Source organism: Xiphophorus maculatus, chromosome 15 (assembly GCF_002775205.1).
Source record: "Xiphophorus maculatus strain JP 163 A chromosome 15, X_maculatus-5.0-male, whole genome shotgun sequence".
In the NCBI taxonomy this organism is placed as follows: domain Eukaryota; kingdom Metazoa; phylum Chordata; class Actinopteri; order Cyprinodontiformes; family Poeciliidae; genus Xiphophorus; species Xiphophorus maculatus.
Window position 1 is genome coordinate 3,064,575 of NC_036457.1, and position 24,135 is coordinate 3,088,709.

General features: G+C 38.6%; 2 protein-coding genes across 11 annotated transcripts; both read left to right on the forward strand.

Moving 5' to 3' along the window:
* The first annotated feature begins 8,845 nt into the window (after positions 1-8,845).
* On the forward strand, positions 8,846-16,929 carry LOC111611382. 6 transcript variants are annotated; one of them, XM_023347870.1, is made up of 11 exons: positions 8,846-8,930; positions 9,302-9,440; positions 9,827-9,977; positions 12,226-12,558; positions 12,705-12,974; positions 13,125-13,217; positions 13,569-13,658; positions 13,738-13,766; positions 13,850-13,906; positions 16,134-16,193; positions 16,623-16,929. In XM_023347870.1, the coding sequence occupies exons 3-11, from the start codon at positions 9,902-9,904 to the stop codon at positions 16,737-16,739; spliced, it is 1,125 nt and encodes a 374-aa protein (XP_023203638.1). In that variant the 5' UTR covers positions 8,846-8,930; positions 9,302-9,440; positions 9,827-9,901; the 3' UTR covers positions 16,740-16,929. The 6 variants fall into 6 exon arrangements, with proteins under 6 accessions (XP_023203638.1, XP_023203639.1, XP_023203642.1 ...); XM_023347871.1 differs by having other exon boundaries at positions 8,849-8,930; positions 9,345-9,440; XM_023347872.1 differs by lacking the exons at positions 8,846-8,930; positions 9,302-9,440 and adding an exon at positions 9,459-9,556.
* On the forward strand, positions 16,656-22,563 carry LOC111611383. Of its 5 annotated transcripts, XM_023347878.1 has the most exons (9): positions 16,656-16,739; positions 20,159-20,494; positions 20,654-20,923; positions 21,046-21,144; positions 21,443-21,523; positions 21,604-21,632; positions 21,720-21,776; positions 21,906-21,968; positions 22,257-22,563. In XM_023347878.1, the coding sequence occupies exons 2-9, from the start codon at positions 20,206-20,208 to the stop codon at positions 22,371-22,373; spliced, it is 1,005 nt and encodes a 334-aa protein (XP_023203646.1). In that variant the 5' UTR covers positions 16,656-16,739; positions 20,159-20,205; the 3' UTR covers positions 22,374-22,563. The 5 variants fall into 5 exon arrangements, 3 of the variants coding, with proteins under 3 accessions (XP_023203646.1, XP_023203644.1, XP_023203645.1); XM_023347876.1 differs by lacking the exon at positions 16,656-16,739 and having other exon boundaries at positions 17,104-20,494; XM_023347877.1 differs by lacking the exon at positions 16,656-16,739 and having other exon boundaries at positions 17,104-20,494; positions 21,909-21,968.
* Positions 22,564-24,135: the final 1,572 nt, after the last annotated feature.

Genomic DNA, 24,135 nt, shown 5'->3' on the forward strand with positions numbered 1-24,135 from the left:
AAAAGGAATATTTATTAACAAAAACAACAATGGATTTTGGATATCAGTATCAGTTGTGTAATGCAAATCCTTGGATGTGTTGTATGAGTGCATATGGAACAGTTGAAGTGCAAAAACAAAGACAAATTCAAATGTGCAAAAGGAGAGGAGCTGTACACTTGTAGAGCTCCCAAGACCCTCAGAAATTACAATTAATGTCATAGTGCAAGTATGACAGGAAAGCATGTGGGCGTGGCTAAGTGTCAAACTATTCACTATTCGCTATGAAACATCAAGACTTAATAACATCCGCATGCAAAGTTACAGCTGCATCAGACTTCATATGTCTCACTACAGAACAGTCCAGATCACATTTTCATGGTTAGCTGATGACATCACCTTAGCCTCGCCCACTTCCAACAGGAAGTCACCTGTATTTTAAGACACTCAGAATTTACAATTAATGTCATAGTGCAAGTATCACAGGAAGTCGACCATTTTGGATTGAAGGTCCGACTTTGCCCCCATTCTTACTGTGAACGGTCGCTATCTCACGCCTTTGACCTAATCAACATAAAACTGTGTCCAGAGACAGAAGACATGTTGGTGTGTTGTGGATTCCAACCCCGACCGGCTTTGACATAGCAGGTGGGCGTGGCGGCGTGGCGAAGTGACCTGTAACGCCGTTGCCATACGTTTGGCTCTGAATTCCACAGTTTCAGGCTCAGCTGCTCCAAACTCACTATGATGGATCCTTATCCACCCACCGACAGGAATTCATAACAAAATTTGGTGGGCGTGGCCTAATTTCTCTATAGCGCCCCCTAGGAGATTTTAAATGATCAGCCCCAAGACATGCTTTAACCTAGAATTACGAAACTTGGTACACATGTGTATCTTGTCAGGATGTACTAAAAAGTCTCTTACAGCCATGGTCGAAACCCAACAGGAAGTCGGCCATTTTGGATTGAAGTTTAGATTTTGAACGCGATTTTGACGTTTACAGATCCTATGTCATCATATGATAACGTCATCTAAGCCCCGCCCCCTCACAACAGGAAGTGCTGTTTTTTTCTTTGGAAAGTTATAACTGTAACTATAACTGGAACTTTTATGTCTTTTTCTCTGACCGTTCCCCGCCGTGTTCCTTGGGATTCATGAAGATCTTTGGTCTCTCCATTCTCTGAAAATCCTCTGATTCAGTTATGAAACAAACGGATTGATGCTGACATTACAGTCAATACAACTATTTCCATATAAAATGGCCTCAATTTGTTTCAACTAGATGTGATTATTTGGTGTCAGAGCCAAGGGACTAGGATCACCTGAAACTAAAAAAGTAAGAGCAAAACAAATAACCATGAACCAAAATTTATTTATTCTACGGAAAGAATAAATCAGTCACACTAACACTGTATAACTGAGGAGGCTGGTTGGTCAGTGTGGTAGATTTCTCAAACACTGGCATCATCATCATTCCAAAGATTAATCAAAACTCTGTGATGTCACAACTAGTCATGCTTGTGATGTCATCAGCACTGTATGTATGTAACAAACTGCTACCTTCTTGTCATTGCTTCCTGCACTACTGACGAGTTCAGACGTACGCAAAGCGCTTTCAGATAACGACAGATTTGAACAAGCATTGTTTTGTATAAACATGTCTACGGAAAATTACTCTCCCATTGAAATGCAGAGAGAGATCCAAAGACTTGGATCTATTTTGGAAAAGGAGAGCGCGAGGTTGTTTGATGTGACCCAAGAGCTGGAGACCACCCAGAAAGAACTGGACAAGACAAAGAATGAGCTACAGACACAGAGAACTATAAAGAAGATTTTTATGAAGAAGACATTAGAGTTAAAGGCACAACTGGATGCAGTAAACAGTCCAGCGACTCTCAGCCATGCCGTAACTGACATGATGCAGCTGGAGCATGATGACGACAAGGAGAAATGTCTGCAGAGAGAGCTGGAGCAGATGAAGACGTCATACAGAAACTTAAAGTGGAGGTATGAAGTGGATGTTTCTGCCCTAAGACAGCAAAACAAGAATTACCAGCTCGAGATAACTCGTTTGAATGAAGCACATCTAGAAAAAGCTAAGAACGACCTTGAGATTATTGATACACTCAGAGCAGAAAAGGAAGATATGGACCAGAGAAGGAGGGAAGAGTTGTCTGTCCTGCAACAAGAATCGAATAATACAATAAGACATCTTAAAAGTATTCTGGACCTGGCTACAATTTCTTTCGAGGGACTTAAAGCCAGATATGAAGAAGTTTCTGGCCTAATGCAGCAGGCAGACCTTTTTAAGCAGGATGTGGCTAAAGAGAGGAAAGCTTCCTCGCAGAAAATCAAGGAGCTGGAAGCTGAGAAAGAAAATCTTATTAAAGAACTGACTGACTTCCAGCAAATGCACTCTGGCTGTGAGCTTAGTCTCAAAACGGAGCAGGAAAAAATGAAATTTGATCAAGACGGAAATGAGTTTGGACCTTCAGGAAAAAACATGTCCAAGTGTCAAGAAGGAAATGAGGAAGACACAAACAGCATTTCTCACCCTGGAGCCATAAATCAGGAACATCACTTAGAGGCAACCATGTCAGAGGACATTGATGTACCTCATACATTGAACAAGGAGATAAATGATTTTGTAGTAGAGAGAGATCCTGAATCCATTGAAATGAGAGACAGCTGTGTGCAAAATCTGTTAGAGCAACCAGTGGAGGCAGCGGGCAAAAAACCAACAGTGTGGAAGAGAATACAGGACAGTTTCAGGCTGAAAAAATCCCAGCAGAAGAAAGGCAAGAAAAAATCTTAAAAGAGCAACTAGGAGAAAATATCTAGTTAATTTCTGAACCGTTTGCAAAACCAAAAAATAAATCTCTTATTTTAGACCAGAAAAAAAAAATGGCCGTGGGTTTTCTCCGGGTGCTCCGGTTTCCCCCAGATTTCCAAAAACCGTGTAAATTTTGATGATTGCCCAATGTAACGTGTCCTCAAGAAAGGTAGTATTAATTTCTATCAAATTTAATTTGCAAACGGTTCAGATTGGAGAAACATTTGTGGTGAGAAAAGAAAACCTCTAAAACAAGCAACTAGTTAAAAGAGTCCAGATCAGAACCATTTTCAAAACCCCAAATTACATCTCATATTTTAGACAAAAAAAAGGTCAACACGGTGATGCAGTGGTTAACACGACATCTTCACAGAAAAGAGGCCTTTGTTCTCAACCAGGCGCCTCTTTCTATGGGAGTTTGTCTGTTCTCCCCGTGTTAGTGGAGGGTTTTCTCCGGGTGCTCCGGTTCCCCCCAGGATTTCAAAAATGATGTAAATTGGGGTGATTGACTATAATGTACATTGTCCTCAAGAAAGGTAGTATTAATTTCTAGAAAACTGAATTTGCAAACGGTTCAGATTAGCGAAACATAATGTCAGGTGAGAGTTGCTCTCCACAAGTTGCTCTCCATGGGTTGCTCTCCACAGGTTGCTCTCCACAAGTTGCTCTCCACAAGTTGCTCTCCACAGCTTGCTCTCCACAGGTTGCTCTCCACTGGTTGCTCTCCACGGGTTGCTCTCCACAGGTTGCTCTCCACAGGTTGCTCTCCACGGGTTGCTCTCCACGGGTTGCTCTCCACGGGTTGCTCTCCATGGGTTGCTCTCCACAGGTTGCTCTCCACAGGTTGTCCTTTGTCACCAGTGTCTAGATGCAGTTAAGGTTTTGATGGGATCCGTTTTAGTTGCCTTAGCGTCGCGTCTCTGCTTTTTGCAGATGTGACGAGGTCCTATTGGCTTCAACAGCTGTGAGCAAATAAACTTTGTTGTCGGCCTAACAAGGTGAATGCCTGAACTGGAAAAGGAGTGGCCCTTGGTGGCCCTTGGTGGCCCTGCACATTCAGATTTCTGGCTCCCCACAAGACAGACTATGAAGATACTTTGAACTAACCAATAGCATACAAAGCTAATGCTGATGTTACACCAGTGAGTCACTAAGGAGAGTCTTGAAGCTCAGCACAGATGGACAGAGTACAGAAAAGATGTTGCAGTTTTTTCCAAATAACCATGTAAGTTGACTAATGTTGTATCCACAAAATGTTGCCTAGATGATGACTAGTTAATTCACACCAATATATCATGAAATGCCTGTTAACATGAATATTAATGTTGCTGTTAACCCATGCAATATTCCTTGATAGCTAGTTGTTGCCAGGAATAAACCCAGTTCTCTTTATTTTCTTTGCAAAAGTTGTTCTCACTGTTGCTTTTGATATATTTCAAAGAAATGTTTATTGTCACAACAGAAGGAGCAAAGAGTCGGAGAGGAGACAACAGACCAGAGGCCAGCAGCAGGACCATGATGTAGGATCTTCTGTTACCTGAGAATAATTTGCTTAAGACGAGCAAATTATTACTTATTCATAATTTGTTTATTACTAAGATAAGTAATAAGCAAATTATTACTTACCTTAGTAATAATCTGCTTATTACTAAGATAAGTAATAAGCAAATTATTACTTATCATGCAGATAAGTAATAATTTGCTTATGCCCTAATTTTCACCCATACAAACACAAAACCAACACAATGCTTATGACCCACACAAATACAGGCTACAAGCACACAACTGTAGACACGTTGTGTGTCTGACCCACACAAAGACAAACACACACAATGTTACACAGCCACACACACAAACCTATATTCCTACATAGCCTATATCTTACAAATTACACTAAGTTATAAAAATAGTCAAATGAACCTTACCTAGTAGATATGAATTCTCCTCTTGCCGGTTCTCAGGCTCAGATTCTGTCTGTGACACCCAGAGGAGGTGAAATGATCCCAGACGCGCCATTTCTTTTCTTTTTGTAAATATTTCTGTCTAAAAGTCTGTTACACAAATTCTTTGTTTAATTTTTAGCTTCACATTTAGATATGGAAAAAGTGTGAGTCACAAAAAAACCCCAAGCAGTTTTGAATCTGAACTCAGATCCAGAACCGCACAGCATTCTGGGAGATGTAGGCAGAGGAATGACTTTAGCTGTTCTTCCTGACTCTCTCTTTGGTTACCTAGCAACTTAGTCATTCTTTGGTTACCTAGCAACGACCTTTTGCGTAACTCGCGCAGCAGCAGTTTCAGCTACCAGTTTGGTAGTATTTTGGATAATTAAATCAAAAGACTAATAAATAATTATCAATATTAACAATTATTGACAGACTGATGTGAAATACTTTTACTGCTATGAGTTTTTCAGCTTTATTGTCCAGCTTACATTCAATAGAGATCTAAAAAACTCGTTTCCTTCCCTTGTGAAGTGACGTTTACATACGTGGCTCTTGTTTATAGTCTGATTTAATGTCACACAGAGAGGAAATGCATGTTTCATTTTATGTAATATCGTCAAATACAATGTGTCTTTGGAATTCATGCGACATAATTGAATACTGTAAGCCTTTCTTACGGTGTACATGGTACTTTCTGCTATAAGGTAAGGCCATCGTGAGGTTTTTCTATGTATGCTATATCTCGTTGTGAAATATCTGAAGTGTTATATATATTTTTCTTTAGGACAGAAAAGCGTCACAGACCTATGATATAAACAGAAACTTTCCATAAGTAGGAAAGAAAGAAAACATGCATCCAAGTTATTTGGACTATTTCTGAGTTATGATGGCCTGGTGAGTCATCTGACAGGTTTGATTGTGTCTCTTTTGTGTTGGTTTTCTGAATGGTACAGGATTGTTTTCATGTGCAGTTCCATCTCAACCTTACACAGACAGACGTAGACATGCAGCGTATAAATCGATTCTCAATAAAACGTTTTGCACCAAAGAGTTGAGAATAAACACTGAGGCTCTTTACTGTATTTGAAATGTTAAATTGACATTTGTGACTGTATACGATACAGACCAGCAAATATTGCAGTAAGCATATTGCGAGGGAACACAAAAAAAATCTCCCCTTCCCCCATGTCCCCTAGTTTCACCTTTCTTAAAACACTAAAACTCTCAACACTTGTAGGTAAGGCAGAAGCTGCATTGCCATTAAAGAAGAGCAACAAAATCATCTCAACTTTGTTTTATTGGAGATTTTTCTACATTATTACAGTATTTACATTTACAACATAATTATCAAATATAATCATAGAGCTAACTGTTAGCATGATTAGTTTGATTATGAATTGATCATAAACAAACTGATGGAAAATAGGTTTCACTAAACCGAGAAATGAAACCTTCAGGTCCTTTCAGCAGTTCGGTTTCAAGTCGTATTAAAGCGGTTAGCGCCATCTAGTGGACAGAATGCTGAACGGCATCACCTGACTGGCTTCATCCACCTGCGTTATCTTCAGGACTGTCAGACAATAGTTTCTAGTAATTAACGAAAAATAGAAATCTGTATTAATAATAATAATATGAAAAGGATATTGTGTCAAATAATAAAGATTATTTTTGTATTTTGTTGAGAATAATTAATCTGTCCCCAGTTTCGGGATTCATAAGCTTTTATTTTGAAAGATGGGTAGAAAGTTTATCCATTAGCGGTTGGAGCATGGTATTTATTTACCTTGGTATTTCCTTATTTTAGGTTGCTGCTACAATGTTAAAGTTATTAGTTTGAAATCTGCTGCAAACAGGAAACTGATCTTACGTAAAATAATCAGAAAAGGTTTTTAAATCAAACTAATTCCTCCTTTAATGACTAAGTTAGTGGGAAACTCAAAAATAATTTATGTTCTATTTTAATGTGTATTTTTTACTGCTTACATTTTTGTCCAATTGCAACAAAATTCTGACCTTTAACAATTTAATTGATTTTTTTCTTAAAATAACTGGGTTAGAAAACTATAGAGAATTTTTTTTTAAATCTAACAAAAATCTTTAACATTTGAAATATATTTTAACAACACCTTTATGTTGTATGTAGAGTTAGAGAGCATAAATGTTTCCTTCACTCCATGTAAATAGGAATCAGCTTGAGTGAAGGTTTAATGATCTTTATACTCTGCACATTTTAATGTTCCTTGCTTTCGTAAATATTTAACTATCTTTCATCTACAATTTATTTGCTCAATATATTTTGGTTTTAGTTTTATATTTCATGCAGAAATAGGAGAGTAACATGGCCAGGCGGACTGATTGTGGCCAATAGTTTTATTTATTTAGTTAGTTTTAAAATCTGACATTTATTTAGCGACCCGATTCACACTCCATTCCAGTAGATGGCAGTAATGCTCATCTAAACTTGGCTTGGCGACCGCTTTAATTAGAAACACCTGCAGCCTCAGGTTCCCACGGGAAGCTTTTTACCTGCTTTGTTTGACGGAACTACTTTATACTTTGTACCCAGGTAATAAGAACATTTATATATTAAAGATCTGCGTTTTGCTACAGATACGTGAAAGTCAAACATATTTCAGAAAATGTCATCAGTGAAAATGTCCAGATTTTCTCTCTGCTGATCAAAACTTCAAGAACTTTCTGCTTCTCCTCCGAAAAGTTGTAAATATCCTTGTATCCACGACAAGGTGAGCTTTGTAAATTATGAGGTCAAAAAATGTGTTTTTTCCCGTAGATTTGTAAAATGGGTCCTAATTCTACAGGTTACTGGTTAAAAGCTGAATCCTCTCAGGTGGATGACAGGGAACAGATTTTGACCCCTCAAACATTTAAAACGAATATTTTTATTTTGTTTTGCTGATTTTTGCTGCTTTTGTTTGTTGCAATGTTGTATTACCTTAATATTTATTCCAAATTGGTGAACTTTTCTTATTTTCCTGCTTCTATTGTCAGGTTGTGTTCTCTGCATGTATTTAGGTAAAAATGATTTCTGATGTTCAGATAGGATTTCTCAATAATCAGGATGCTGAATGATTTGTTTCTCTGAGAGAACAATAAATGATTCAGAACGTTTATAACAAATGCACTTTTACCACATTTTGTCTTCAGTCTAGAGTTTTCTTCCTGTAGCAGTTTGAGACAAAAGTTTATTACCAGAATATTTCTTTCTTTCTAAATGTGCACAAGTAACGCCAACAGCAGGAACGTTAGGTTTCTGTTCTCATACATTTGTACATTTTGCTGAAGAACAAAACGGAAACAAACAAACTTTGCTGAAACTGGATCTGCATCCAAACCAGGTATGAACCGTTAACAGTCATAACATCTGTAAACAAACTGATCTGCTTAAAAGACTTTTTCTGCTCTCATGAAGGAAGTTTCTGTGATGTGTTTCAGTCTCTTTGTTTTCTCCACAGTTCTTTGTGTTATCGCTGTAACAGTAAGTCGAACAATGTTTTCTTTTCTCGGCCTGCATCGGATTAGACTTTGGACCGAACTTCATTCAACATGACGCGGCACCTTTGGCAACCTGCCCACCCTAAAGCTAAATGTTTTTGCAGAATCAAACCGCAAATCTCAATTGTTTCTCATTTTCCTGCATCAGAGAAACATCTCAACTCCATAGTCAGAAAATACAATAATATTCAGTATTTTTGTGTTTGCATTGATACTTATGCTTGAGATCAAAGTAATCTATTTTTTGTAGGAAGAGAAAAATAAAATCAAGTCATTTACATGTTTAATGAGGATTTTAATCATTTTGTAGATATTCCAAACATTGAATTTCTGACATTAAATCCACGTTGGTTTATTTTTATTTTTCAGCCTTCAGTCTGACATTTAAATGTTCCAGCTTGCAGCACTGTGGTGCTTTCGCAGCAGAATCATTTCCTCAGTCTTCTGTGGACGCTGCACGCCAGCGTCAAGCTCAGGGCTCATGTTCAACAGTTCTTCACTAAACCAAAGTACAATGAAGCCCAGCAGAGGGGAAATGAGATGGAGGAAGTCTGCGGTCGCCCTGCAGTCAGCAGGAAGCATCAGTGAACCCACAATGGAGCCTGGCAACGAAAAACCCCATAGCAACGGTTGAAGTCTGCTGTTCAACAGGACAGGTGGAAAAATCGATTCTAATCGTACATAAAGGATCAAACTGAACACTTTCCTTTTAGGTTTTTTGTGCCTTTCCTGCCTATTGGACCTTTAACTCTGGTGGACAATAGAAGATAATCCAAGAATCTCCCAAATATAGTAAATTAGAGAATATTCTCTAAAATATCGCAATAATGCTGCAAATGAAACAAAATGGATTGAATCAAAAGTCATTTTGTTAAACTAAAGACTCTGAGCTCAGAACACAGTTCATTGTTCCTCTTTTTTAAAAAAATCTCTGATAAGGAATGTTTTAATGGAAATATTTATGGATATAAATATTTTTCTTCTTGATTGTAAACCAGAGGAAATGTTTTTAACCCCACTCTGTCAGGTTCTCTGAACATTTAGAGAGGCTGTGTGTCTCTGACCTCCAGCTGTTTCCAGAAGCTTCATCTGAGCGGAAATCATCCAGGAAGTCTGGGAATGAAGCTGCTCTCTGCTGGACTGGGGCGGAGATGCGGTTCTGCCAGGTACGGACCCAGTAAAGTTTGAGCCGCCGGGTTAAATTTGTGTAGATCTGACCCTCAGGAGTCCACAGAGGAACATCCTCCTGAACCAGCCGGTTTATACGCCCAGATTTTACAAAGTACGTTCAGGCTAACACAGGAAACAGTTTCTATATGCGTTTTTATTCCCAAAATGGGAAACACTAATAAAGGAACGCTGATTCACCTCTGTTCCTCTTTGTAGGCATAAAATTAACTCTTTAGCAAATATTTTTTTGTATCTATTTTAAAGACTTTCCAGAAAGCTGACTTGTTTCAGTGTTGCTCTACACGAACAGGTCCATGTTGATCTCAATGTTATGGCACTCGGTGCTTTGACTTGGTGACTTTTCACTTTTTATTTTTGGCAGCTTTGCGCTTCCATACTTGTGGATAAACAAGGAGCAGGAGGGTGAACAAACAGGAATTGGTTTTTGACCTGGATTATGCTGAGCGGTGAAGACGCATGTTCTCTGGGATTCTCCACGCTCTTTTTCTGGAGTGTTGCATTTCAAAAATACGGTATGTTTGTCCTTTTTTTTTTTGGACGATGTATATTTTATCTTTATATGATTAAAAACCAAAAACAGTGAGTATATGGAGATAATGTGGTTATTCCCAACAATCAAATATAATGTTATTTTTTAAAATTGAACTTACATCAGATTTGTTGTTGCTGATCCAGACAGAAATGATAAACGTATTTTATTTTGGAGCGACATCCAGAGGAAATGAAGCTGCGGTCCAGTTACCTCGGGATGCGGTCCAGTTTGACGTTACACCCGACGTAACGGCGACTTTCATCATAGTGACGTCCACACAGACCAGACATCATGTTGAACTTTACGCTCCACAACCAAACACCATTTCAGTTTGTTCAGATTAGTTGCTGGTTCTACTCTACCATTGGTTTAAGACACACTCTTACATAAAATAAACATGTTTCCACCACAGCTTACTGCAAGGAGCGGCCATATTAAAACTCAAAGTCAGCCTTACAAGTCGTAACTGGGGCAAGTTGGCGTTGCTCCCAGTTTAATAGTGGGAAATCCAGCTTGTGAGGGCGATCTGCTTGATTTTACCAACTGGGATGTTGGATTTTCCCAATACAACTGGAACGCAGCATGAGTCCCCATGTATGAAGAGTATGTTAATTTAGCAACCCAGAAAACGGCATATAATTGCCATTGGATACTAATAACAAATCTGCCTGTTCTCCTTCCATTTTCTGGGTTTAATAGATGCACTAACTCTAGAACTGTTTGGTCAAATGTTTGTGAAAAACGTTTCATTTAAATCTTGTGAGGTATAAGCATTTCCCATAACTACCATGTATAATAAATGATACTAACAAGATTTTATAAAGGCTGGTATTGAGATTAACAAAGCAACTGCAAATAAAACAATAAATGAGAAGCTTGTCATTAGTCAAAGCCAGTTTAGTTGGTAATATTTTAGAAAGAAGTTTATGAAGGCTGCTATAAAATGAACCAATTACAAACATGACATTTTGGGTGCCTGACTTTTATTTAACTCTAAGAGCTGAAATGTTGTTATATATCAAATAAAGTTTATAGCTGCATTTTTAACAGTAAACTGCTGCCTAATGGTTTTTTGTGGATACAGCATAAAAAATGACAAAACAGAAGTGAAAGATGTTAAACGTATTGAGATCTTAAAGGGAGACGTTTGTTTCGTCGTTGTGAGCAGTTGTGGTGTTGCTGTGAAAACGGATCCTGATGCAGCAAACGTTTTCACCAAACCACTTCCCCCTTCGCCTCTCATGAAGGCCGAGTTTAAATTTGAAGCAAGTTTCATTCTTTTCAACCTTTTTTCTAACTGTGTTTTACCTGCTGCTGTTGCGTGATGCATGTTTTATCCATCCATCCATCCATCCATTTTCTTCCGCTTATCCGAGGTCGGGTCGCGGGGGTAGCAGCTTCAGAAGGGAGGCCCAGACTTCCCTCTCCCCAGCCACTTCTTCTAGCTCTTCCGGGGGAATCCCGAGGCGTTCCCAGGCCAGCCGAGAGACATAGTCCCTCCAGCGTGTCCTGGGTCTTGCATGTTTTACTCAATGCTAAATCTGCAAAGATTCTTTGGAAAACTTTTGTTTATTTGAAAACTTTTGCTTCACTTTCAGTTCACTTTTCCTTTCTAGCTGTGAGAAACGCCTCTGTCTCTCATGTGCTTTGTGGCTGAACACAATGTTCACCAAATGGCTTAAATATAAGTTTTTACACGTTTACTTACTTGGTAATGTTAAAATATATTAACACTTAATGCAGATTAATCTGTTCTTTAAAAAACTTGTAACTTAGATAAAAGAAATGAAGCCTAAATAAACATAAGAGATGAGGAAGTATCACCTCTCTAACAGGAAGTACAGATGCCCTTCAACAAAATGCTTCTACCAGACGCTTTATTTAGTCAGAACAAGAACGACGAGGCGTCGATGAGCAATGGCTGAGCTAAAATTGATCAAAGTTCATTTATTTCTAATCCTGGGGCTTCAGTTTATTGGTAAGAACATAAAGAAATATTTACTGTCTCAGAAAATATAGCTGGGTATCAGATCTAATTCTAGATGCTAAATTCAGTATACTGATGTTATATTTACACTTTTATGTATTAGAAATGAGCTGTTTTCTGTTATTAAACACGAGAATTGAACAATGCATCAGTTGGTTGACCTGAATCATCTTGAAATGTTTAGATTTATGCATTTTAAAAGTATTTTTCAGTGTCTTTTTTTTTTTTTTTAACCCAACAGTGTGCGCAGGTGGATCATCTGTTTTCATAAGATCTGGGGATGATATGGTTTTGTCTTGCCAACATGTGATAAGTGGTCAGATAAACTGTAATGGTACCACATGGCTCTATAGTAACCCCAGAGGCTCAGTAGAACTGGTTACACTGGGACAGGTTAAAAATGTTCAGAGTAAATCTAACAGACTGAGTGTTGCAGCAAAATGTTCTCTGGTAATGAGGAACATCACAGTGAAGGATGCTGGTTATTATGAATGCCAACAATATAAATCTGAAGCTGAACCCAGTAAACACATTCTGGTTCATCATTCTGGAGTTTCTCTGTCTGTTGTTCACAGTGAGTATGAATATGAAGTTATTTTTCTCTTCTACACTTTATCACTGTTGTATCTATTTTAAAGATTGAGCTCAATAGTAGCCAGACTGTCCTATTTTGTCTAATTTGTGTAAAATTTCTCATCCAATATCTTATTTCTTGACCAGTGAGTGAGCAGAAGGTTACAGATGTGGTGACATTAACCTGCTCTGTGGAGACACGCGGTCAGTGTGGATACAGAGTGAAATGGCTGACTGACTGTTCTACTGGGAATATCGCTTTGATCAACTGTACAACACAACACTCTGGCTGCTCTGCTGCAGTTTGTTTTATAGAGGATTCCTATACACAGAGGTGTGAGGTCCAGTGTGAAGTCACAGACGGTGAAACCAAACAGATCTTCAACTTCAACCATCAGTCCACTGAAGATAAATCAGGTGAGAAAAGTTTTTGCTACAGACTGAACAAAATAATCAGAAATACTTAATTTCATCTGGTTTGATGTTTGCATGTATTTTGTTTTTCTCATTCAGATTGAAAACATAAACCTAATAACTTCCTGGTTTTGTCCATTTATTTGCATGCAGGTAAAACTTCATGCAACCCAACAAGAAAACCGTTTGATACCACAACATCAGATCCAGCCACAAAACCTACAAACGTTCTCCTGTCAAATGAAGGTAATGAAACATTAACCATAAACTCCACCACAGCACTGAGTTCTGATAGTCAAAGAACCATTTGGTTCTTCTCATCATTGTCTGTTACCAGGACATTTCTTTCCACATAAAGGCGACACATGCTTGTTCAGTCAGGATCTTGTGTGAAATGCAAACATGTCAACATCCTACACTAATGGCCAACTAAGAACAAGCATTCAGAGGAAATTATTATATGCAACCATTTAAAAAACTATATTTTTACCATTTAACCAACAGAACCATTTCATATGTTTGTTTCATTAATTATGCTTTCAACTATAAGGAAAAAGTAAAAACTAAAGCTGATCTCAAGTGTAACTTTTCATTAAGCTCCATCAGGAGCTCCCTACATTGCTGCTGCTGTGGTCTTAGTCGCACTCTTGACAGTTGCTGGGATTGTCATCAGATGGAGAACTAAACGTGAGAACATAAAACTTTAAATATTAAAATCAACAAGCGTTTTAACTGGATGTTAAAGTCGAGCCTGACGACTTTGCAGGAAACGTGAAGCAGGTGCATGTCTATGCTGTGAGTATCACTTTTATAACTAATTACACTATTCCTCTTTTTGAAAGCAGTTATTAATCAGCCTGCTTCTTTTCGTGGTTCAGGAAGTGAATCCAACTGTTCCAGTATCTACCACCAACCAGGAAACCAGCAGAGACAACGTGAGAACACACACAGCGCAAAGAAACCTCTGCTAATCATGACAACCGGAAACATGAGTTTCATATAAGATAAGATAAGATAAATCTTTATTGTCATTGTCACAAGGACAACGAAATTCAAAGGGTGCCATCAGTCGGTGCACATGCCCAAAAACAAAAAATAACTGTCTCACAATTCACACACAACGCAAGAATCAACAAACAACTGGCAAAAAAAGAAAAATAAGAACAGCCACATTCTCATATACATCATTTATGATGATTAATGGTTGTTTTTGATTGCATTTAGTTTTGTTATTGCTGTCGGGTAGAAACTGTCTCTGAGACGGTTGGTTCTGGTTCTGGTTGCTCTGTATCTTCTGCCTGAAGGCAGCAGTGTGAACAGAGAAGGTCCGGGGTGAGAAGGGTCCTTTGTGATGTGTTGTGCTTTTCTTAGACAGCGGTCGCTGTGCAGGTCCTCCAGTGAGGGGAGAGGGCAGCCAATGATTTTTTGGGCTGTATTCACAACCCTTTGGAGAGCTTTCCTGTGAGCCGTAGTGCTGCTGTTATACCAGACGCAGATACAGTAGGTCAGTATGCTCTCTATGGAGCACTTGTAGAAGGACACCAGCAGCTTCTCCTTGATGCTGTTCCTCCTGAGAACCCTCAGGAAGTTCAGTCTTTGCTGGGCCGTTTTTATCAGCTCCAAGGTGTTCATGTTCCATGTGAGGCCCTGCTCAATGTGGACCCCCAGGAAACAGAAATCAGCTACCCTCTCCACACATTTCCCCCCAATGGTTAGTGGTGTAATGTCCGTTTTATTCCTCCTGTAATCTATTAGGAGTTCTTTTGTCTTTGAGTTGTTGAGGAGCAGATTGTTCTCCCTGCACCACTGCAACAGCCGCTCCACCTCTCCCCTGTAGGCGGACTCGTCACCTCCTGAGATGAGCCCCACCACTGTGGTGTCATCAGCAAACTTGATGATGCTGTTGCTGTGGTGGGCAGAGGTGCAGTCGTATGTGTACAGACAATAGAGCAGGGGGCTCAGCACACAGCCCTGTGGAGAGCCAGTACTAAGGCTGAGGGCAGTGGATGTATGTTTTCCCACCCTAACTCTCTGCTGTCGGTTGGTCAGGAAGCTCAGAATCCACATGCAGGTGGAGTGAGGGAGACCCAGGTCCCCCAGTTTGTCCACCAGTCTGTGAGGGAGGATGGTATTAAAAGCAGAGCTGTAGTCTACAAAGAGCGTCTGCACATAGCTCCCCTGCTGCTCCAGATGTGACAGAGCAGCATGGAGGGCCATGATCACAGCGTCCTCTGTGGATCTGTTGGCTCTGTAGGCAAACTGGTGGTGGTCAAAGCCAGGAGGGAGAAGTGCTGTGATGTGACCCCGGACCAGTTTTTCAAAACACTTCGTCACCACAGGGGTTAGTGCCACTGGCCGGTAGTCGTTGAGGCAGGAGATGTGAGGTTTCTTGGGTATGGGGACTATGGTGGAAGATTTCAGGCAGGATGGGACTGTAGACAGGCCTAGGGACTGGTTGAAGATCCTGGTGAAGACTCCAGCCAGCTGATCGGCGCAGTCTTTCAGGACACGTCCAGGGACGCCATCAGGTCTAGCAGCCTTCCTTGGGTTGACAGCCCGCAGTATGCGCCTCACCTCGTGCTCCTCTACAACGAGGGGTGTGGTGTTGTGGGTCGCTTGGTGTAGTGTGGCTGCCTCTGTTGGCTTCACCTCAAAGCGGGCAAAGTAGAGGTTCAGCTCCTCTGCCAACGTGGCGTCGCCTTCCGCAGCTGCGAGGTTGGTCCTGTAGTTGGTGAGATGCTGGATTCCCTACCACACCTGCCTGCTGTTGTTACTGTCAAGGTAGCCCTCTATCCTCCTCCTGTAGTCAGACTTAGCCATTCTGATGCCGCTCTTCAAGTTAGCTCGGGCTGTACTGTAGACGGTCCTGTCCCCAGACCTGAAGTTGGTATTCCTGGTCTTTAGCAGTCGCTGGACCTCCTGAGTCATCCAGGGCTTCTGGTTTGGGAAGACCCGGATGCGTTTATCCACAGCTACAGTGTCAATACAGTACTTGATGTAGCACAGATATTAAGATTACTGTTCAAAAGCTCATAAAGCATCTAGAGTTCGATGTCTGCCTCTTTTAAAATAAACTGTTAAATTAGAAACGACTGTAACAAGATAAACCTGTCAAAGTTACTCTTCATGTCTCAGATGTTAAACTAAATGTTTCTTCTGCAGGTGGAGGATGAAGATGGTGTCTACTACTCCACCATCAGTGAAACTCCAGTCAGGTTTAATGTAAGTGTGATGCTAGTCAGTAAGATGTTCTTTACTCCTCGTCTCAATCTGACTGAAAGTTTTCACTCTGCTCCTCATTTTATCAGACTTGAATTTAAACTAAAGATTTTGACATTTCTTGTTGTTTCAAACCCACCAATGTTTGGAGTTTTTCAGCAGCACCACAGCCCAAAAAATGCGCAGATATGCAGAGAGTTGGTATTAGTGAAACATGAAATCTTTATTTTTGCAAACTTGTGTTTGCTCCACATGTCGGTGTGTCACGTTATGTGATTTTGTCTGGAAAAACAAACAGAAATTGATAGGTTGGAGCTAAATAGGATAAAAATAAAAGATAAAAAACTTGAAGCAGCTGTGTTAACATTTGTCAGGTTTTTGTGAATCAAACAGGAAGTATCTTATACCTTTTTGTTTTTTATTTTTCTCCAGGTTGTTGGTGAAAGGGACGACATGACCTACAGCACTGTGGGAGCTCCAGGCCCGCCTGCTGCAGCCTTTACTGATCCCAACGGCCTCTACTCTCTCCTCACCGCTCCAGGCAAATAGGTTGGAATGAGACTTTAATAATACTTTTCTGTTAAATTAGTAACATGTAAGTTCCAGATGTTGGTGGTTCTGAGTGACTCTTATATCTCTCTTTGTTTTAAAACGAATTCGATAATTTTGTCTGACATTTGCTTTTATCAGTTTCCTGTATTTCTATCAGCTGCATCAATAAAATAGTTTGTTGTCGTTACATGGGTATTACAGTCACTAATGTATACTTCTGTAGGTTTGTAGATATCTGAAAGCTGATTATAATAAATAGAAACTAAAGAGAAGCATTAGATTATTACACTCAGATGACACATTTACTACTTCCTGTTTAACAGCCATCAAGCAGCCGAGTCACACTTACCGCTCCCTGGAGTTACCAGAAGTACTAATGTTTTATTTCTTCCTTTCTTTCTTCTTCTTTTGCACCATATGATCATGCTCTACTTAATTTTATGTAACTTCATCACTTCTCTAGTTCAGCTGCAGGTTTATGAAGTTATTGAAACGAGAAAAATCATCAGAATTTGCAATATAACACATTTCTGAGAAACAAACTTATTTACTCAGCTGCATGTTTGAAAACACAACATATTAATCATTATTTTAATTGCTATATTTTCTAATTAATAAATTTACTCCTTATCATTTTGTCATAGTCACATTTTCAAGAATAATTCATCCAGTAGGAGGCACTGTTGAGTGAGATATTAATGTACCATATAGAAGTCATCGGCAACAGATATAGAAAATCTCATAATGAGAAGTTTTTTTTTTTGTTTTTTTTTTGAGTGGCAGAAACGGGCTTCCATTAAAAAACAGTGAGTAAAAACTGAAGCGATGATTTATGTTTTTAGTTGAGCACATAAACATAGATTTTTACATTTCTCAATGTTTTAACTTGACATGTTGTTACATTTAATTTGAATTAGATTAATATTTTTAGGATGTCTCTAATATAAATCTGTATAGTTTCAGGACTCTACATTCATATTCTCCAGTTTTTAAAAATGATCTGTTAATAAAATGATTTTAGTTTCATCTCAAATGGGTTTGTCTTCAGTTGCAGAATGATGATGATTTTTATTATGAACTGTGAAAAGACTGGACACTGTTTTGGTTTCTGTCTAAATCCAGTGATCAACAACATCAAATCCACAATAAAGTTCCCAAAATCCCAAACTGCACTTTGCATCAAATCTTTATTTTATTTTGTAATTATATTCATTACACACAAGAGGGCAGTATAGAGCCAGAATCAATAATTGTTATCAGGTTTTAAATAGTCAGACAGAAACTTGTTCTGTTTTGCTCCAGTTTGTAACCACAGAGATGCTTTTACTGATGTAAACAGTTTCAAATGTTCTGGTTTGACACTTGGGTCCCTCTTACCTTCATTAAATGGGCCAGAAGTTGAGTTGAATTCACCTTCTGGTTCTATCAGGTTCTGTTCACAACAAAGCTGTTATCAGTGTGCGATGTGTCCACTTCTCTTTCTGTGGCTCTTCTAGTCTCTCTGTATCTATGTTATAATCTGCTGTTGACGCTTTAAGCTCAGCTTCAGCCTGAGAACTTCCTGTTTGTCGCCGTCCAGTGACGAGATCCTGTTGACCAGAAGTTGCTTATTGTCTTGGTCACATGACAGAATGTGAACGGCATGATGACTATTAAAAAACCAACTATGATGAAAGCAGGAAATGCATTAGTTGACTCACGGACTGAACAGTTGGTGTGAATTTTGGACTTAAGCTCAAAGTTGGAGAACAACAAGTTGTGAAAAAATCTCCTGAAACATTGAAAAGCTGGATACATGCATACAAAAATTTAGAAAAGGTCACACTAAAGTTACCTATAGAGGTCATAGTTCACCGTAGTTACTCTTGATATTTTACTCGCTGAATATCGCATTTTGTAAATGAACAAAGCAGCTGCTAACAGAGCAATCAATAACAGTAAAGGTTATTTCTATGCAAAAACTAGTTATTAGTATAACGTAGCAAGAAGTATAACAAGAATACTAATTAACTGGATGTAAAGTGACTCTTTTCTAAGCTAAAATAAACATGAGTTTCTCGTTGTTTTAACACATTCTTTTTCTTTTTTGAAAACCAGCAGAGCTATGCAGTGAACCACTTTCTCACCAAATGACTTCCCCCTTCATGTGAATGTCTGAGTTAAAAGTAGAAACAAGTTGTGCTAAAATTTCACCTTAAACTTTCTGCTTTACTTGCTGCTATTGTAACTTTTACATGAATTTGATTTCAATGCTGAGTCTACAAAGACTGACTGTTAAACTTTTCTCTTAAAGACCTTCTAAACATTCAGTTTAGTTCACTTCCGCTTTATGACGGTGAGAAACGCCTGTCTCTGATGCGCTTTGTGGTTGAACACAATGTTCACAAAAAGGCATTAAGATGCATTTTAGCCTGTTTAGATCTTAGCAAAGTAAAATATGAATGTGAGAGTTAAAATGTCTAATTTTAGCTCAGACATTCATCTGAGAACTGAAGAGGGAAGTGCTTTGATGAGAATGTGGGCAGCAGCAGAGAGCTGCTGGTTTTCACAGCAACAAGTTTAGTTTATTGTTAAATGCCATGAATCGAGGGAAAGTATTTATTGCGATGTTGAATCCTGCTGGCTGAATGTGGCTGTGGCTTAAAAGTGCTTTGAGTTGTTGGTAGAACCTGAAATGTGTGGATATGTGACTGATGTTCGATGGCTTATAAAGATGCAGTTAAATATGAGGCAACAATTTGAGTAGTGTGTGTAATAATCCAGTTCATCTGTTACAAATGATGATTTTCATATTAAGTATCATCACAATGAGAGTGAAAGTCTTAAAGACTCTTAACCCAACATACTGACCAACCTGTTGCGCTCAGGTTTAAGAAAAAAAAGTGATCTGGTTTCTGAATGTATTTTGTCTTTTGAGATGCAAAACGGAAAAAGTTTCGCATGGGAAACTTTTAAAAGCTCTGAAGGTTTTACCACAATGATGATGCAATAAATGACCAAGTTACATACTACTTATTTCCTAACATAATGAGTATGTGAGAAAGTAACACCTCTTTTATCACGGAAGTACAGACGACCTTCAATAGTTGCCAGTGTCGGTTTAGTTCATTAGAACAAGAAAGACGGAAGCATCAAGGAGCAATGGCTGAACTAAAATGGATTAAAGTTCATTTATTTCTGTTCCTGGGGCTTCAGTTTACTGGTAAGAACATAAAGAAATATTTAAATGGCTCAGAAAATATAGCTGCTCATAATCATAACAAGGAAACGTTTTATTTATAATGCTACCACAAGTCAGTCATTTTCTGTCATTGAACATCTGAAATATGTCTGCAAGCTTCCAGTTAAATTGAATGATCTTGAAATGTTCAAGTTTCTGTATTTATGTCTTTTTTACTGTCTGTTTTTGTCAACAGTGTGCACAATAACTGGATCATCTGTTTTCATAAGATCTGGGGATGATATGGTTTTGTCTTGCCAACATGTGATAAGTGGTCAGATAAACTGTAATGGTACCACATGGTTCTATAGTTACACCAGCGGCTCAGTAGAACTGGTTGAACTGGGACAGGTTAAAAATGTTCAGAGTAAATCTAACAGACTGAGTGTTGCAGCAAACTGTTCTCTGGTGATGAGGAACATCACAGTGAAGGATGCTGGTTATTATGAATGCCAACAATATAAATCTGAAGCTGAACCCAGTAAACACATTCTGGTTCATCATTCTGGAGTTTCTCTGTCTGTTGTTCACAGTGAGTATGAATATGAAGTTATTTTCTCTTCTACACTTTATCACTGTTGTATCTATTTTAAAGATTGAGCTCAATAGTAGCCAGACTGTCTATTGTATAATTGTATAATTTGTATATTTTATGTAAAATTTCTCTTCCAATATCTTATTTCTTGACCAGTGAGTGAGCAGAAGGTTACAGATGTGGTGACATTAACCTGCTCTGTGGAGACACGCGGTCAGTGTGGATACAGAGTGAAATGGCTGACTGACTGTTCTACTGGGAATATCGCTTTGATCAACTGTACAACACAACACTCTGGCTGCTCTGCTGCAGTTTGTTTTATAGAGGATTCCTACACACAGAGGTGTGAGTTCCAGTGTGAAGTCACAAACGGTGAAACCAAACAGATCTTCAACTTCAACCATCAGTTCACTGAAGATAAATCAGGTGAGAAGACTTGTTTCAGGTTGAATAAAAATAATCAGGCATATTTAATCTCATTTGTTTTTTTGCATCTTGTGGAGGGGAAAACATGAACCAAATAACTTATTGATTCTGTTTGTCTGCAGGTGGAACCACATGCATCCCAACAAGTATAGTTGAAGATACCACAAAACTAATTACAGCCACAATACATCCAACCATTTCAACGTTTAATAAAGACAAAGGTAATTAAAAATGAGACTCCATCTTGATACCCCAACAGTCAAAACTACTTGGTTCTTCCACCATTACCTGTTACCAGAACAAAAGTTCTTTCCACATCAGCACAAATGTCCCAACATTAAGGTGACAAGAGTTTGTTGAGTCAGCGTCTGGCAGAAAATATAAACATGGCTCCTGCACTAACATTTAGCATAAGTGAGTTGTATTGATTATATTTTCACCCATAAGACTAAAGTAAAAAGGAGATAAATTCCTTAACAGGTGATCTAAGATGTAATTTTTTTACTGGTTTGTTGTCAGGAGCTCCTTACATTGCTGTTGCTGTGGTTTTAGTCACAATCTTGATATTTGCTGGGATTGTCATCAGGTGGAGAACTAAACGTGAGGAAACTTTAAATATTAACAAAAATCATCATGCATTGTAATTCTGGAGGTTAAATCCAAACCTGATGTCTTTGCAGAAAACCAAAGACAGGTGCACGACTGTCCTGTGAGTATAATCACTGTTATAACCAATTTCTCAATTCTTCTTTGTGAAAGCATTAAAATGATTATTCATAACTGTCTTTTTGTGTAGAATCTGAATCTAAATGCTCCAGTGCCTCCTACCCTCCTGGAAAACAGCCATGGCAACGTGAGAACACAAACATAAAAACAGATTTTTAAAGTTGTGCCTTTTAAAAATAGATTGCTAAATGTGATAACATATTAATTAAAGTAACTGTACATCTCACTGAAGTAAAACTACATCTTTCTCCATTAGCAGGTTGATCCAGAAGATAGTGTCTGCTACGCCACCATCAGTAAAGCCCAAGTAAGGTTTAATGTAAGTGTGACTCCAGTCAGTAAGTGGAGACATATGTAAGATTTTAATCTCTAGAAAAGTCTCAATAAAAGCCGTTCCAAGTTTTCACACTTGAAATGGCTCAAATAAAGCGAGGACTCAGCAAAACAGATAATGGGCTAAAAGTTGAAGACATTCAGAACAACAGACAACAATCCCAAGTCTGGCTGTTGGAGAAAATTAACCCTGAGAGCAGACCGCAATGTGCTAAAAGTCTAAAAGTATCATCACTTCATCAGGTGGCTTGTTTGACTTTTCCTTTTTTTTCAGATTGTTGGTGAAAGAGACAACGTGATCTACAGCACTGTGTCGGCTGCTGGCCCGTCTGCTGCAGCACCATCTGACCCCAACAACCTGTACGCCACCATCACCGCCCCAGGAACATAGTTTTATAATGAGACTTTAATAATACTTTTGTGTTAAATTAGTAACATGTAAGTTCCAGATGTTGGTGGTTCTGAGTGACTCTTGTATCTTGCTTTGTTTTAAAATGCATTGGATAATTTTGTCTGACATTTGTTTTTATCAGTTTCCTGTATTTTATCAGCTGCATCAATAAAATAGTTTGTTGTCGTTACATGGGTATTACAGTCACTAATGTATACTTCTGTAGGTTTGTAGATATCTGAAAGCTGAGTATAATAAATAGAAGCTAAAGAGAAGCATTAGATTATTACACTCAGATGACACATTTACTACTTCCTGTTTAACAGCCATCAAGCGGCCGAGTCACACTTACCGCTCCCTGGAGTTACCAGAAGTACTAATGTTTTATTTCTTCCTTTCTTTCTTCTTTTGCACCATATGATCATGCTCTACTTAATTTTATGTAACTTCATCACTTCTCTAGTTCAGCTGCAGGTTTATGAAGTTATTGAAACGAGAAAAATCATCAGAATTTGCAATATAACACATTTCTGAGAAACAAACTTATTTACTCAGCTGCATGTTTGAAAACACAACATATTAGTCATTATTTTAATTGCTATATTTTGTAATTAATAAATTTACTCCTTATTTTGTCATAGTCACATTTTCAAGAATAATTCATCCAGTAGGAGGCGCTGTTGAGTAAGATATTAATATACCTACAGTTTCAAATGTTCTGGTTTGAGACTTGGGTCCATCTTACTTTCATTAAATGGGCCAGAAGTTGAGTTGAATTCACCTTCTGGTTCTATCAGGTTCTGTTCACAACAAAGCTGTCATCAGTGTGCGATGTGTCCACTTCTCTTTCTGTGGCTCTTCTAGTCTCTCTGTATCTATGCTATAATCTGCTGTTGATGCTTTAAGCTCAGCTTCAGCCTGAGAACTTCCTGTTTGTCGCCGCCCAGTGACGAGATCCTGCTGACCAGAAGTTGCTTGTTGTCTTGGTCACATGGTAGAATGTGAACGGCATGACGACTATTAAAAAACCAACTATGATGAAAGCAGGAAATGCATTAGTTGACTCACAGATTGAACATCCATCCCTCCATTTTCTTCGTCTTTATCCAGGGTCGGGTCGCGGGGATAGTAGATTCAGAAGGGAGGCCCAGACTTCCCTCTGTTTCTGATGCGCTTTGTGGTTGAACACAATGTTCACAAAAAGGCATTAAGATGCATTTTATCCTGTTCAGATCTTCTTAGCAAAGTAAAATATGAATGTGAGAGTTAAAATGTCTAATTTTAGCTCAGACATTCATCTGAGAACTGAAGAGGGAAGTGCTTTGATGAGAATGTGGGCAGCAGCAGAGAGCTGCTGGTTTTCACAGCAACAAGCATCAAAAACCTAAAACTATTTTTAAACAACAATAAGAAAACTTCATATCTTGATCTTTCACATTGTTAAGATTAAGTGAGTCTCATGCTGTTCTCTAGTAAAAGTTGACTCATGCTGAGAAGAAGTAATGACCGCTAATGATGTTTCAGACATTAGTGAGAGAGATATGCATCAACCACTGTTATGATGGAAAATTCATAATTGATCATCTGAATGCTTTTTTGAGACCTTGAAACATTTAAGTGTTCTGAAATCTTTACCACAGTCATTTCCATGCATCTGCTGTTAAAAAAGTTTCCAATTCTTTCCAATTCGTTAAAACGTTTAGTTTTAACGGCAGAGAGGGAATGCCATGAATCGAGGGAAAGTATTTATTGCGATGTTGAA